This window comes from Strongylocentrotus purpuratus, unplaced genomic scaffold, assembly GCF_000002235.5.
Source record: "Strongylocentrotus purpuratus isolate Spur 01 unplaced genomic scaffold, Spur_5.0 spur5_scaffold_3, whole genome shotgun sequence".
Lineage (NCBI taxonomy): Eukaryota > Metazoa > Echinodermata > Echinoidea > Camarodonta > Strongylocentrotidae > Strongylocentrotus > Strongylocentrotus purpuratus.
Window position 1 is genome coordinate 9,152,511 of NW_022145609.1, and position 15,306 is coordinate 9,167,816.

A 15,306-nucleotide genomic window follows, 5' to 3' on the forward strand; every position below is an offset into this window, starting at 1 on the left:
TGATGCCTAAATTATACGTTTTCATTTTGCTTAAATTGTACAATCAGAGCATGTGGCAATTGACTAGAATAATAATGATATTATGAAATAAGATACTTTGTGTGAATAAGTGCAGTGTATAAGAGAGTGCATTAGATGAATGAGTCTGAGATAATATAAGCATGAAAAGAACATGTAGAATATCTACACTCCAATAGGTAAAACGTGCACTGAGGATAATATTAATGTCTACCCAACTTTTGGAATTTTATATATTACCCAACTTAGTTAATATTTTACCCATTTTTAAGTAACTTTTCAAAATCTGTTCTATAACACGACAATACGTTAATAAATTGGGTTTCTAAAAATTTCCAAATATTTTTGCATACATAATTGATTTCGTGCTGGGCAAATTATTACACAATACTTATAAGGATACTAGGATATGCCTACTAGAAGAGTAAACAGGGAAATGGAAGCCCGAAAAAATATTGGGGTTACTAAATATGCCTTCTATGTATCATTCCAATCTGGGCAGTCTCTACTCTACCGACATCATGGATCCTTACGAGGTGGACGACGAACCACGCATGGTGTCCCGTAACCCTATGCTCATCCCGTGTTTCCTCGCGGTCGATTACATCTGCATGGCTGGCGTGGTCGTGCTGTGGTTCGTCCTCCTGTTCACGGAAAACCTCCCCGGTCCGACCAATCGTGGATTTTGGTGTCACGATCGTAATCTGATGATGCCCTACTTGGAGGATGATATATTTACGGAGGAGGTGCTCTATGTGACCTGTTTTGCTGCCCCGCCCATTATGGTGAGCTTTAAACCTTTGGCTACTGAGTTTTGTCATTCCCATTGGCTGAGAACATGAACAACCGGTCCCCATAGGAAAAGGGTTCATTTACGTCCTGTTAATCGCGGCGATATGAATTAGTTGAAAAAGAACATGCTCCAAACCTAATTCCTGGAGACTATTCTAACATCGGCAACGTGCTTTAGCTTTTCCACTTCCTCAATAAACCTAAACATTAACAATGATCACAGTTTTAATTCAAACGGGCTTAATACTTAATTGTACTCAAAGATATAAAGCTAAGAATAGAAAAGGTTGACTGAGAGCTTATTAATGATGTTAGTTACACTTACTTATGAATCCGTTTCACTTTCTTCATTTATTCCGAACCTAATTCAAAGTCTGATTTATAGCCGACTCCAATATAATGCAAATGAACTATTCAATAGACGACAAACAAGTATGGATTTTTAAAACAATAATTAACATGGTTGATTTTTCATTCTTTCAATGATTTATTTAGAATCATTCGTGAAAGGGAGCAACGTTATCAGAACATAGTGTGAACCTTTCATGTTGGTCTGATGACGTTCCTGACACTGCTGTCTTAAAGATTATAATTAGGAAGTGACCATCCAAACAAAAAGTAGGTCTATGATTATACACCTCTAAGACTAGGTATTGTAGTAAAAGCATAAATATTCAATACGGGCAGATAAACAAAATTTGCATCTCAATTATAAACCTCCGTCATCCTTCCCCTTGAATGCATCATTTCTCCAAACTCAGATCCTTTACGGAGAGTGCATGCTGGCCCTCTGTTCGTGCAAGAAGACATCGCCTGAGATGAAGGTTGGGAGGAGAAAGGTCGTCAAGAGCTGCTCTCTCAAGCTTTACCCGGTGATTAGGAGGATGTTCAGATTTACAGGTATATAGCGGGTCAATTTGTTTGACCCAAAGTCTTGTCGCAGAAGCAGTTTACCTGATGTCCTCGATGATTTAGATTATTTCCCTACCCAAGGCTCCCCCGGTATCTCTCTCTCTCTCTCTCTCTCTCTCTCTCTCTCCCCCTCTCTCTCTCTCTCTCTCTCTCTCTCTCCTTCTCCCTCTCTCTCTCTCTCTCTCCTTCTCCATAGTCCTCTATCCCCACATGTACTATTTGACTGTATTTTTCTTATGCCTGTGAATACTCGTACTACCGAGCAGTTACATGTGTGTATTTTTGTTAATGTAATTTTTAATCAAATACGTATGATTTTTTTCTTCTTTCTTTCTTCCTTGCTTTTTTTATTTTTTGAGGAAAACACACAGTCAAATACAAGCTCTGCTTTTAGTGTGTTTCTCTCTTCCTTTAAAATTCTTCTTAGTTTATGATATGCGTATATTTTGTATCCTAATAGCTTAAATTACTTGTCGACATTTAAAGGTATATACCAGTTTTGGAAACGCCCTCATCTCAAAATATGAAATGTAAGCTCTTATTACCAATCATGTGAAAGAATATGTTATGACTAATACGTGATGATACAAATTTTGCCGGGAAACCGCCTACTAATTAATATATATGGTAAATTATTATATCGATCCGGCCTGGATAGATATCGCGTAGTCACATATACATCTTCCAGTGTACAGTGCTTGTTACTTTGGCAAGACTGGGCCAAATTTAATATGATTTTGATGACTCCAGAACCTTGCAGTACACACCAATACTTACATGCTACATGATCAACTTTTACTGATCCATTGCACACCTTTTCTTTCACAATGCAATCGCATGACTAGAACTCAACTTTATCTTTCAGATTTAGTTTCATTTTATATGTAACCAGTGGCGTAATGAGCAAAAACGTTTGGGGGGCTGACAAAAAAAATCCAAATCACCCCCACTCTAACATGCAGTCCCTGCTGAACGTTTCTCGAAAGTGGGTCTAGTGGCAAAGCCCGGCGGGGGTCAAGGGGCGGAGCCCCTAAGCTCAAGGGGTATGGGCATCAGTGGCGGATCCAGGAATTTCTTACGGGGGGGGGGCACAAAATGGCAAGGGTTGAAATGTAAAACGATGAAGCGACAGAACGAGGCTTTAACGGCGAGGGAGTGGAGTGACCGAGCAGGGGGTGGGTCTGGGAGGGGGTTCTGGCCCCCTCCCAGAGTAAGAAGCGTTTGCAATTTTAAAACCAAATTAGACGTATTTTCAGGCACTTCCTGGCAGGGGCGTCGCTAGACCTTTTTTAGTGGGGGGGGGGGGTGTAGAGGCCACCGATTACCGACAAAACTAGCCACCAATTACCGACAAAATTAAATGTTCAATATCTACAAATAACCCTATAAACCCGGGGCCGAAGCTAAAAAAAAATTCATATGGACTATCTATAGTAGGCCTACTTGCATATGCGCGAAATGGTCATTTTCCTCGAAGACATAAATATACGTATTATTTCTTCAATTTAGTCAGCATCATAGCTATATATTTTAATGCAGGCGCGGAGCTAGGATCTTATTTTAGGGAGGGGCGGTAGTGAGCAAGAGAATCACTTAAAAGCGCGCTCATTAGGGGGTGTGGGTGATGGGCCTCCTGCGCGAATCGCGGAAGCTTAGACGTTTCCTTTAATTATAAGGAAAAGAAGACGATTAATTGTACCGTTTTCGACTAGTAATCCTTGGCTGAATGAAGTTCCCCCACCCCCTCCCATCCCCCACCCCCCTCTTTCACGTTTCATTAAATTATGAGAAAAAGCAGATGATTTGGTGTACTGTTCTCGACTCTTAATCCTTATCTAAATGAAGCTTCCCCCTCCCGCGCGAAGCGCGGAAGTTTTGACGTTTCATTAAAATTATTAGAGAAAGAAGACGATTCGTCGTACCGTTTTCGACTCTTAATAAGCCCTATTCTTCTGTATTCAGTTTCCCCCCTCTCGCGCAAAGTGCGAAAGCTTTGACGTTTCCTCATATCATTAGAGAAAGAACACGATTCGTTGTACCGTTTTCGACCATAAATAAGCCCTATTAATTTTGTCTGAACTCAGTTTTCCCTCTCGCGCGAAGCGCGGAAGCTTTGACGTTTCCTTAAATTATTAGAGAAAGAAGACGATTCGTTGTACCGTTCTCGACTCGACTAAATGAAGTTTCCCTTCCGCGCGAAGCACGGAATTTTTGGCGTTTCATCACAATATATAGAAAGGAAGACGGTTCGTCGTACCGTTGTTGACTCTTAAACCTTGTTTGAAATTAGTTTTCCCGAAAATTTTAAACCTCTGATTTCTTTAGCTGATATTATAGAAAAGTGAAACTTCGAGAAAAAACAAGTATTGTAGTTGTAGTCACTCTCGAAGTCGTCACAGCGGATAAGAAGACACAGTTCGTAGGGAAAAAAACTTGTCGGCCGACCGACAATATACATCTCACCGACTTCAAACTTCTGCATTGATATAGTACACGAGGATCGATCAAGAATACCGACACAGCTGACCCAACACAGCAACATATTTACCCGTTTCTTTCTTGCTCCCTCGACGAGACGACTCCACCCAACAACTCCCTTCTCTCTTTTACTCCCACTCCTCCTCTCTCAGACTCTTACCTCCCTTCTCTCTCCTCTCTTTCATCTCCCGTTTCGTTTGTTTCCCTTTCACTCTTTTTTCTTCTTTTTTCTTTCTTTTCCTTTCTGTCCTCTCCTCCCTCTTTTTCTTTTTTCTCTTTCTTTCTTCTCTTTTCTTTCCTTTCTTTTCCTTTCTTTCTTTTCTTTTCCTTTTTTTTCTTCTTTTCTTTCCCCTTTCCCTCTCTTTTTTCCCCCTCTTTTTTTTTCCCTCTTTTTTTTCCCCTCCCCCTTTTCTCTTTTTTCCGACGGCAGCGCAATTTTACCGACAATATCCTGACAGGTGGGGGGGGGGTGTCGCACCCCCTCCCCCCCCCCCCCCCCCCCCCTTGGCGACGCCCTTGCTTCCTGGAGTAATATAATATGACGTAAAATTGCTTTCTCCTACCCCTTCCAAGAGTAGGGATCTTTTGCAATTTGAGAACCACATTTGGCGCATTAATGTCCACCGGCACTTCCTGGAAAAAAAGAGGCCTTCTTGAATTCAGACAAGATTAAGAGTAGAGACCGGTACAACGAATCGTCTTCTTTCTTTAATAATTTAATGAAACGGCAAAGCTTCCGCGCTTTGCGCGGGAGGGGATTCGTTAGAAGTTAGAGAAAAGTGATCTGACACGTCGTGAGACGTTGTATAGATTATGCTTTGATGCCGGTACTTGACTGTAGTACTTGCAAAAATTATCTCGAGTGTATAAACTGTGTCGTTATCGGGGGCGCGGCTAGATCTTTTTCAGTGGGGGAGGGGGGAAGGGTGTAGAGGCCACCGATTACCGACAAAACGAGCCACCAATTACCAACAAATATAAAAATGCCAATGTCCAAATGCCTACAATTCTAACCCCATAAACCCGGGGCCAGGAACTAATTAATTTTTTTAGTTCCCCCCCCCCCCCTCCCGCGCAAAGCGCGGAAGCTTTGACACTTCATTATATTATTAGAGATAGAAGACGATCCGTTGTACCGTTCTTGACTCTTAATTCTTGGTTCGCCCCTCCTGCGCAAAGCGTGGAAGCTATGACGTTTCATTTAATAATTAGAGAAAGAAGACGATTCATTGTTCCAACCCCGACTCTTAATCCTTGTCTGAATTCAGTTTCCCCCCCCCCCCTCCCGCGCGAAGCGCATAAGCTTTGACGTTTCAATAAATTATTACTCTTAATCCTTGTCTGAATTCATTTTCGTCCATCCCGCGCGAAGCGCTGAAGCTTTCACGTTTCATTTAATTATTAGAGCAAGAAGACGATCCGTTGTACCGGTCTCGACTCTTAATCCTTGTCTGAAATCAGTCCCCCTCCCGCGCGAAATGCGGAAACTTTGTCTTTCAATAAATTATTACTCTTAACCCTTGTCTGAATTCATTTTCGCCCATCCTGCGCGAAGCGCGGAAGCTATCACGTTTCATTAAATTTATAGAGAAAGAAGACGATTCATTTTATCGTGTATTTGTCTGAATTCAGTTTTCCCTCCCACGCGAAGCGCGGAAGCTTTGTCGTTTTATTTAATTATTACTCTTAATCCTTGTCTGAAATCATTTTCGCGTTTCATCAAAACCGTTCTCGAGTCTTAATCCTAGTCTGAATTCAATTCCCCCCCCCCCCCTCCCGTGCAAAGCGCGGAAGACGATTCGTTGTACCGTTTGTCTGAATTCAATTTCCCCCACTATATGTGCAGTGTTACATGATGTAAGTATGGAACGCTCGTTCGCAAATCTGTGCACGCTCAGCCCGAGTGGTAGGTAGCATATGTTATCTCCCGGCAGTGCTTTGCACAAAGCTTCTGGAAAGGATTTTTTTACCAGTGTTACTGTTGGTGGCCACTATAAGGCCCTTAGTGACAATAAAAACATAAGCTCTTCCTGGCTTTTTTGGGGAATGGGTCAGTTTGCAAGAATTAATGGAAAAACTAGCATTTTGTTGAAAATCATGTGATATCACGAACATATACATCACTTGTGAAAAAAAGTCGTGGTTCAATTTTATTTGGGGGGGCTGAAGCCCCCCCAAGCACCCCCACCAGTACGCCAGTGTATGTAACTGTATATTGCTATCGCCATTTGATATTCATTTTATGTAAGCATTTCTTTCATGTTTCGATTGAGTTATGGATTTTTTTTAATTTGTTTATATTTTCATTTCATTTCATTTAATTGACAGGTGTCTTTGCTTGCGGAGCCTTTGCCACGTGGATCATCACCGATGCTGCACAGAGAGTTACAGGAATACAGACGCCATACTTCTTGACCGTGTGTCGACCAAACTATACAGCTCTCGATTGCAACACATTCATCACCGATTATGAGTGTGTAAAACGGGATGATGATCTCCTGGAACAAGCTAGGTAAGGATGATGATCTATTTGTTTGTTCATTCTTTCTTCATCCACTAAGTCTTATTCTCCTTCTCCTTCATCTTGCTCCCGCCCTTCACAATCTTCTTCGTTTTCATTTTCCTTTTTTTCTGCTTCTTCGTCTTTTTCATTTTTTCTCATGCCATGTGATTTTCTATTTATTTCATGATTGATTTGGGGGGATTTTTCAACGCTTTTCTCTTGTATCCTTTCATCTTCTTTTCATTTTTTTTTTTGTCGATATTTTCTTCTTTTCCATCTCCATGTTCTGTTCTCCGGACCACCTTTGATCATTATTAAACTTTATAGCTGTTGATGTATCGACTTGTCTTACTTTGCTAGGCTTTAGAATTAGAACTATACCTATAAATACATATACGAAAATAACATCATAATTATCCGCATTCTGCCAAGGTGATGATGACGCTGGACGTAAAGCATAAATTACTTTTAAAATAAAGATATACTATTTTATAGGTCTCGTGCTCTCAATAAGGCAGAGCGGGACAAAAAATATCATCAACACACAAAGAAAATTCATATAGCCTACGTCAGCAGAGAAATATGCTGGCAGGGATACCTGTTATGGTGACATGATAACAGCCCTCGTTAAGATCTAATTAAGTTGCATGAGGAATTCTCATCTCTTTTTCCTCCTCTCTCTCCTCAGGCTATCATTTCCTTCGCTACATGCATCTCTAGGTTCATATGCTGCAGTCTTCACCATGGTAAGACAATCACTTATGTTGGTAGCTTCATGTTAAAGAGCAACACCACCTTTTCGTAATACCGCAAAAGTAATATTGATCCTAAAGAATGTATAGTAATTTTTCATTAATAAAACCGAGAAAATGATTGCAATTCGATCTCCTACTAAGGGATTTATTCAATTATCGATTCCCTATGTACTCAAGTTTTTTTGTGAAATTCTTTTCGATATAATCCTTATTAATTGAAATCAATTAAATTCAAATTTATCAATCATCCGTTACATGAACACGAATATAAAAAGTACTGCATGCATGAGATAGATTAAACATATAAAAAATGATTCGTTTAAAATACATACAGTAGAAGTCATCTGAACAAATTATTTCAGTCAATATACAATATAACTCTTTCCTTGTCATGCACCGTGTTCTACGCTCTTACCCATCATGCCCATCCTTGCTTCCTTTCCGTTTAGTTATTTACTTTCCCTCTTCTACATATCCAAAAGTGAATCCATAAGATCGTGAAAATGAGAGGGGTAGACCTGCTACTAACGAACGACAATTTACATAATTATAATGTCACTACATGTCTCTTTATCACTCAATTTATAATTTATTCCGTGTAAATACGTTGCATTAATTTTGTTTACCTTGCCATATTGTTAATGTTTGTATTTTGTTAACTATAGGGCCACGCTCACAAGCTTAGCTTCTAAAGGGGTCCAAAAACTATTCATTTTGTGATGTAATCAAATTGTATGTTGATTAATGTACTTTTATCAGTCTCTTTTTTTTGGTAAAAGATTATCTCATGGTTTTGAATAAAATGAACTTGAACTTAAAACTTGGTATCCTCAGGCCTACATGACAAGTCAAGTGAGCATCCCCTGTACGAGGCTCCCCATTCCACTGGCGAGTTTGGGTCTCCTGTCGGGAGGACTCCTATGGGGAATCACAAGAGCCTCGAAGTATCGGCATCACTGGAGTGATGTCGCAGTGGGTTTCCTGCTGGGCATGGTGGTGACACTGTACTTGGTGAGCAACCAGAGCCATTTATACACAGAGTTTGGCTAACAAAGTTTCTGTGGATAGCATAATGAACGCGATCGAAAGTAATTTCGGAAAGTCATCGTAAGGCAATTTGCATAACCTTGTACGTCACCTATTAACATGTGCGAACATGACAATAACGCATTACGTAATCCGAACATGATTTCTAAGGTATAAACAATAGGGTAGTGAAATTGATATTGAGTTGATTTTTCAAAAGTAGTTTAATGGCTCATTCAGGTTTGCCTAGCAAGCTCATAAATATGCAGCATATTGCGACGTACCGTAACCCAGTTAACCAAACTCTGAGTAGAAATGGCTCTAAAAGAATTTGTTAGAGCAAAATTAAATTTTAATCTGATTGTTATGTTATTACATCTGTGGAAGTTACAACGAAACCTAAACAGTTACCTAGAAAAGCATCCATAGTATCAATCGCATGTCTTTTTAAGAATAATCGCCGAATTAAGAATAACGTTGAAGACGTTGCTTACCCCATTTCCATGTTGACACCAATTTCCCCTTTAGCCTTGCCTATAAGCTGTAAATATTGATATTCCAACATTATTACTTATTATTCTCTTAACATTTTAAAGGTATTTGCTGTACTGGCGTGTTTTGAAGAACGCCCCCAAGATGACCCAAACAACCTGCCGAAGAAATCCTCCAGTCCAAAGCGTTCGTCGCCTCTCTCCTTGATCAGATTGCCGAGACTACGGGCATGTAATGGGAGCCTTGCTGCACAAGTGAGTTGTCGTGTTCATTTGTGTGAAGGCAGCATTTAATTTTGGTCCATTCCAAGCAGTGTCTATTGTTATTCTTGTTGTTGTTTTTGTTGTTGCTGCTGTTCTTCTTCTTCTTCGTTTTATTCTTTTTCCATGGTTGACCATATCTTGAGTAGGGCAGGTAATTATGTTGAGCTTTTAACTAGATTAGTGGTATGGTGTTGTGGTATGAGTCCTGCCCGAGATAACCAGTACGATTACTTATCTTTACCTAATCAACCATGAACGATATTCATTTTAACAGAATCTTGTTCTGCCTCTTAATAATTCAAGACATGCTTGCTAATTATAAGCTAGAAAGTAAAATGTTACTAGATTCATACCTGAGTAAGATCAAAAGTCCTTGCAGAATTCTATTTAATTGACTCTACTGGAGCGTTAATTAGCACCTTTTTAGAGAAGTAAGTTAAAAAATATGACGATTTAAACAACATTTTTTTAATAACTTTGAGGTTTTTTTCCTGTAAGTCAATAAGATGCTTCTTTTTCTATCAGATTAAAAATGCAAATTTTCTTGACACCCTCAAAGTGCATTTACCCCATCTCTCTCTCTCTCTCTAAAAATGTGAATTTACACTCTATTTTTACTTTCTTAGGAGTTACGTCAGGGATCACTTGTTTAGGAGTGAATATCGATTGATTTTCGAGTGCTCTCTAAGAAGAAAAGATTGAATGTTCACTCTATTTTCACTACATTTTCACTCTCCAGAGGAGTGACTTCCGTAATCACTCGACTTTTTTTTAGAGAGTCATGTGCACAGAAACATTGACTTAAAGTGAATAATCGAATGTTGGTATGTCTTTTTCTACCATTTATCTAAACGAAAGCATAATTACACTCATAACATATTTGTTCCTTTTTTAATTCAGAATGGCCCCGCGACCTTCCACAACCCGTCTTTTGTCGGCGATAGTTTACGGAGAGACTACTAAATCAATGAGCAACTGCTTTGTCGATCAAAACGTATAATTTGTAAAAGCGTTGTAACACCTTTGTAACCATTATAAAGTAATGAATGCATCCTCTATTGAATACAAAATATTGTGTAATATAAATCATTCTAAGGGTACAAGCATGTATGATATATCATATATTCGTTTGTGTGGAAATGAGGGTGTGCGTGCAGGTATGTGTGCGCGCGTGTGCGGTGTGTGTGTGTGGGGGGGTATGCGTGTATGCGCGTTTTTGTGTCTTAGACCGTGTAGCTGAGCTTCGTTCCCGAAGATTTTGTCAGAACTTATCTATTGCAAGATCGTTGATGACTGATATAAATAGTTATATGTATATATTATATATATTTATTATTCAAATGTATACATGTACTGCACTACAGAGGTGTGGGTTTGTGGTAAAACTGAATAATGTCATAAAGGCTTTCTCTTCATAATACTGACTTGCTGCATGTAGAAGCTAAACAGAATTTCATGTATGGTGCAAAGGTTTCCTCTATACAATGTCGAGAGTATAAGCAAAATAAACTCGATAAATGAACGTATTTGGGATTTTAAAGTAGAATAAATAATTTTAAAATCGTATTTTAATTTGTAACTAATTATTTAGAGTTAGCTGATGATGTGACTCGTTGACTTTGCCCCCCCCCCCCCCTCAAGATCACCATTGTCACACATGAATGTATGTCTTTCGCTCTATCTCTCTCTCTCGCTCTCTCTCTCTATCTCACTCTCTATTTCTCTCTCTCTATTTCTTCCCCCCCTCTCTCTCTCTCTCTCTCTCTCTCTCTCTCTCTCTCTCTCTCTCTCTCTCTCTCTCAGTAAGTCGGTATGGATGTGGGTGTTTGTTTCATTGTTTACAGTCTCTGTATAACAGTCCGTCCGTCTTTCTATGATTATCATATTCATGTGTGTTCTAAATGATGATCTCTTTTTAAACATTTTTTCTTTTCCTTTTGGTCTCTATTCCTTTGTTATTCATTCTGAAATTATTTTTGAGAGGTTTTATATTCGATGTATCGGTTTGTTTGTTTGTTATTCTTAATTCATGTAGCAATATTTTATTTTCAAAGTAGGAGGTTCAAAAAGAATCACGAGGAACATGACTTTCTCAAGAAAAAGGTGTATATTGTCTTCATTTATCTTTAAAAATGTTTATTATTGATTTAATTGAAAAGGAATATATTTGAATGTTAATCGACGAACAAAAGCACTTGTTTGATTGCAAGTTTGGGTAATTAACAAACAGTATTTTTTATTCATTTTACTGAAAACTAATGCATGCAATGATGTCCATTATATTTATTAAAACTATACTCACTAAACGTTCGACATGATTACACATATCACAATTAACTCACCATGTTTACTATGCAATTACCACTCTCTCTCTCTCTCTCTCTCTCTCTCTCTCTCTCTCTATCTCTTTCTCTCTCTCTCTCTCTCTCTCTCTCTCTTTCTCTCTCTCTCTCTCTCTCTCTCTCTCTCTCTCTCTCTCTCTCTCTCTCTCTCTCTCTCTCCTCTCACCCTTTGACTCCCCTTTTCTCCTTCTAATTATATATCTTGTTCTACTTACTCTTCTCTCCCTTGAATCCCTCATTATTTTGTATTCTTCCTTTCATTTCGTCATTCAGTCAATATGCTTTTCTCCCTTCGTTAACTTCCTTCTCCAATTCTCTCTTAAGTCTGAGATTGATTTTTTTTTATCTGCTTATTTACACTGAATACTCAAATTTCATTTGCAATTCAGTATACATGTAGGTACTTGAACTCTTTTTTCAAATCTGTTATTTACATACATTGTATAGTAAAATAATTTCACTCATGATTTGATTCATCTACAAGGTATTCTATCGTCATTTCTCATAGTCTGTTAATTTTTTATTGTAATATTTCATTCAACATTGATCATAAAAAGACCGTGATTTGTTTATGCACATTTATTCAACTAACCGTTGTCTTGGAAGTTTTTAAAAGGTTGCCATGATTGTCCCGATATAAATAATATATGTAAGTAGGATTCCATGCATAGGTGCTATCATACATAGTAGTTTTAATAAGTAACTCGTCATTGGAGTGGGCGATAACCACCCATCTCCCCCCCCCCCCCCCCCCACCCACCTTTAAATTTAAACACTGGCGACTGAATGCTCTGTTTCATCAACCGTTTTATCTATTTAAAATGTTGTGACGGAACATGCTTGTTGCAATGTCGTCTGTTGTCATATAGGTGAAAACTGTTTGGATTAATAAAATAAACTTGTAAATTTTACACCTTTTCGTATCTTCTTTATTATAGGCAAATTATGTTTGATGTTTGATCCAATAACATCAAGTTTACCGAAGACATCGATTTTGAATTTAATTAAAACCACGATTTCCTTCATGTTGCTTTCTACTTGGGTAAAACGAACTACATTGTAATTAAAATAATATGGTTCTAAATGGTGATCTTTACACCAGCAAAAAACAACAAAAACAAATGGTACACAATTTTAACTCATCTGTTATACCTTCAAAATCTTTCATTCCCTTACTTCTTCATTCCTATATCTCGAGAAATCTACCGAACGTTATTAAAAGCAGTGATCAAAGAGACGAGGCAGAGCTAGGCAGTGAGAAATAGTGTATGAAAATGAGTGGGAGGCATAGATTGAGATAGTGGGAAGGGGAAGAATGAGTGAGAGACAGAGAGGGGAGGAGGAGGGGTGAAGGGGAGAGGGAGAAAGAGATTGACAGAAAGAGAAATAGACAGAGAGAGAGGAGAAGGAGAGGAAGGAAAACGGAAGATGAACGAAAGAAAACTAATGAGAGAATAGTGTGAGAGACTAAGTGAAAAGGTAAAGGGAAAGACAGGGGGAGAGTGAGATGGAGGAGAGCAGAGAGGGCTCTGTGTGTGTAATTTAGAGAGAGTGAGAGAGATAGAGGGGGAGATGGAGAGATGGGGGGTACAGAGATGGGAGAGTTAGCGAGAAAAATTAGAGAGAACAAGTTGCATTCTCAATGTGCACAAAGTATTAAAAACGAACTTTAATAGGGGATCTTTCTTTACCCCGAGATTACTCCTATTCAAAGTAGAACACAATGCTCTACTCTATTCCTAATAATGAACATGGTGAAGGAGAATAAATATTTGCCTCCTGACATAATAACAAATATCAAGGACCATCCATGTCATTGTTTTGTTGTCATATTCTTAAATGTATTTATACAATGACATTATGTCATACTTTGACATGTCGGGCTGATAACCATCAGTAATTCGTGTTCTATGAAGAAGAATTCCTACCAGGCCTTGGTTACGTCGCTAAGCAACATGAAGCAATTACGTTCAGAATACAGTATCCGTCAACTCGCCTGGTGTGTTATCATTATACACCATACAATACCATGTCCAAGGATAAGTGCTCTAAATAACAGTAATTACTCCCCTGATAAGAACAATATATATTAACTAAATTTTAAAAGGGAAAAAACAATCATGCATTTGCTGTTGCTTATTTATTTGTTTGTTATCGATCCAAGTAAATCATACAATTTAATTATACTCTTCTAAGCGATTATCTATGTAAGCGAGTGTTTTCCTCATCAAATTCGTATTTAGAAATTGTGGAGCATTGAAATCAAAGCCCATAAACGCTATATTGATACGCTCGGAAATCATTTTCGTCATAATATGGTACATTTCAGTTGATAAATCAGTGAACAATGATGCTTTTCTCTTCCCCTGCGATTCTTCTCCCTTTTAAAATGGATTAGGTCTAGGCCTAAAAAACATAATTGGATATTGAGGATACACATAACTTAGATTCGTAATCTGTTGAACATTGTGCTCAGAGTTTTCAAGAAGAAAAAATATCTACATTAGAAAATTAAACATGATGTGCTTCTATTACTATAGGGGTTACATAAAACTGAATGGCTGCGATCATTCACATCAAGTTGATAAACCATTAAATGGTTTCGTGCTCATTAGAAAGAACAAAACAGTTGCAATATTAAACGTTAAAGAATGTGAATTATGCAATTAAAAATTGGATAATCCTTAGTTATGGCAAGAGATTAATCACATTCAAAATCGACGAAAATTTCCACCATCCAAAGTTCGAATTTCACTGGTACAATGTTCTTCCTAAGGTCTCTCTTTTGCTTTGATATATATTAAACCGTTACAAAACAGGTTCAATCTTTGAAGTGCTTCTTTTGTTCTTTGTAAGTCTATCAAATAAGATTTTAAATAATTTTCATATGCTTAAAGCGATAATCAATCCCAACATCAATGCTAAAAGTAGGACTAAATTGTGTTTGGATCTCATTCGAAGTAGACACCGTAAATCGTTGCCACGCAGAAGACGGATGCATTTTGGAAGCGGTAACTCACAAACGAATCCCTGGCTGGGTCCCACGAATTCCTGCTACAAACCTGCAGCCCCTGGTCGTGCATCTTACCAATGTGTACCAGGGTAATCAGCTTGTACCGATCGATGTCGAGGGTCTTCACACGTTCCTTGATGATCTCTGACAGCTCCTCCACCTCCTTCGAACACAGCTTCGGATCGTACTTCATCCCGGTGAGTCGAGACTCGACCGTGCTTTCTATGATGTCACGAATGACGCGGACATAGCTCGAGAACAGCTCTCGAGGCTCGAGCTGGTACGTGTTTTCGATCTGTGGGAGGTGCTTCGCGCTTGGTGATCGACGGCGAGGACGATCCATGTACGACACGAAGCTGACTCCTCGTCGATCAGCGAGTCGTTGAGACGTCCGCTGACGAAGCGATCTCGCCATGCGCTTGGCGATCATCAAACTCTGAAAACTTTGTTTCAAATTCATCATGTCTTCTCCGCCTTCGCCGGGCTTCTTTTTAGTAGACGCCGCGGATCCGTGGTTGACCCCCGCAGCGGCGGACATCTTTCTTGAGTGCGATGACGCATTGGAAGCTACGCTTATCTTTCTAGCGGTCGTTGGTGCGACTTGGTCGTTGGTTCGTGATACCTTCCGCTGTGGCATGCTGCCTTTCGTTGTCGACGCGGTCGATGACTTTGTGGTCGATTGCGGAGCCTTTTTTCTACCCCCAGCAGACAT

General features: G+C 39.0%; 2 protein-coding genes across 2 annotated transcripts; one reads left to right on the forward strand and one right to left on the reverse strand.

The window, feature by feature from the left end:
• The first annotated feature begins 534 nt into the window (after positions 1–534).
• Positions 535–10,327, forward strand: LOC591279 (phospholipid phosphatase-related protein type 1). The gene is made up of 7 exons (XM_030996762.1): positions 535–803; positions 1,572–1,710; positions 6,529–6,712; positions 7,392–7,449; positions 8,293–8,469; positions 9,081–9,230; positions 10,140–10,327. Exons 1-7 carry the CDS (start codon positions 540–542, stop codon positions 10,200–10,202), a joined length of 1,035 nt encoding a protein of 344 aa, XP_030852622.1. The 5' UTR covers positions 535–539; the 3' UTR covers positions 10,203–10,327.
• A 4,205-nt stretch (positions 10,328–14,532) lies between these two features.
• LOC115928796 (tctex1 domain-containing protein 1-B-like) lies at positions 14,533–15,306 on the reverse strand. The gene has a single exon (XM_030996705.1). The coding sequence runs from the start codon at positions 15,304–15,306 to the stop codon at positions 14,533–14,535; it is 774 nt and encodes a 257-aa protein (XP_030852565.1).

Bases quoted from the DNA above. Each gene is read 5' to 3' on its own strand.
- LOC591279 (XM_030996762.1), top strand. From the start codon at position 540: ATGGATCCTTACGAGGTGGACGACGAACCACGCATGGTGTCCCGTAAC. The intron at 7,450-8,292 runs GTAAGACAATCA...TGGTATCCTCAG, and splicing joins ATGCTGCAGTCTTCACCATG to GCCTACATGACAAGTCAAGT. The intron at 9,231-10,139 runs GTGAGTTGTCGT...TTTTTAATTCAG, and splicing joins ATGGGAGCCTTGCTGCACAA to AATGGCCCCGCGACCTTCCA.
- LOC115928796 (XM_030996705.1), bottom strand. From the start codon at position 15,306: ATGTCTGCTGGGGGTAGAAAAAAGGCTCCGCAATCGACCACAAAGTCA.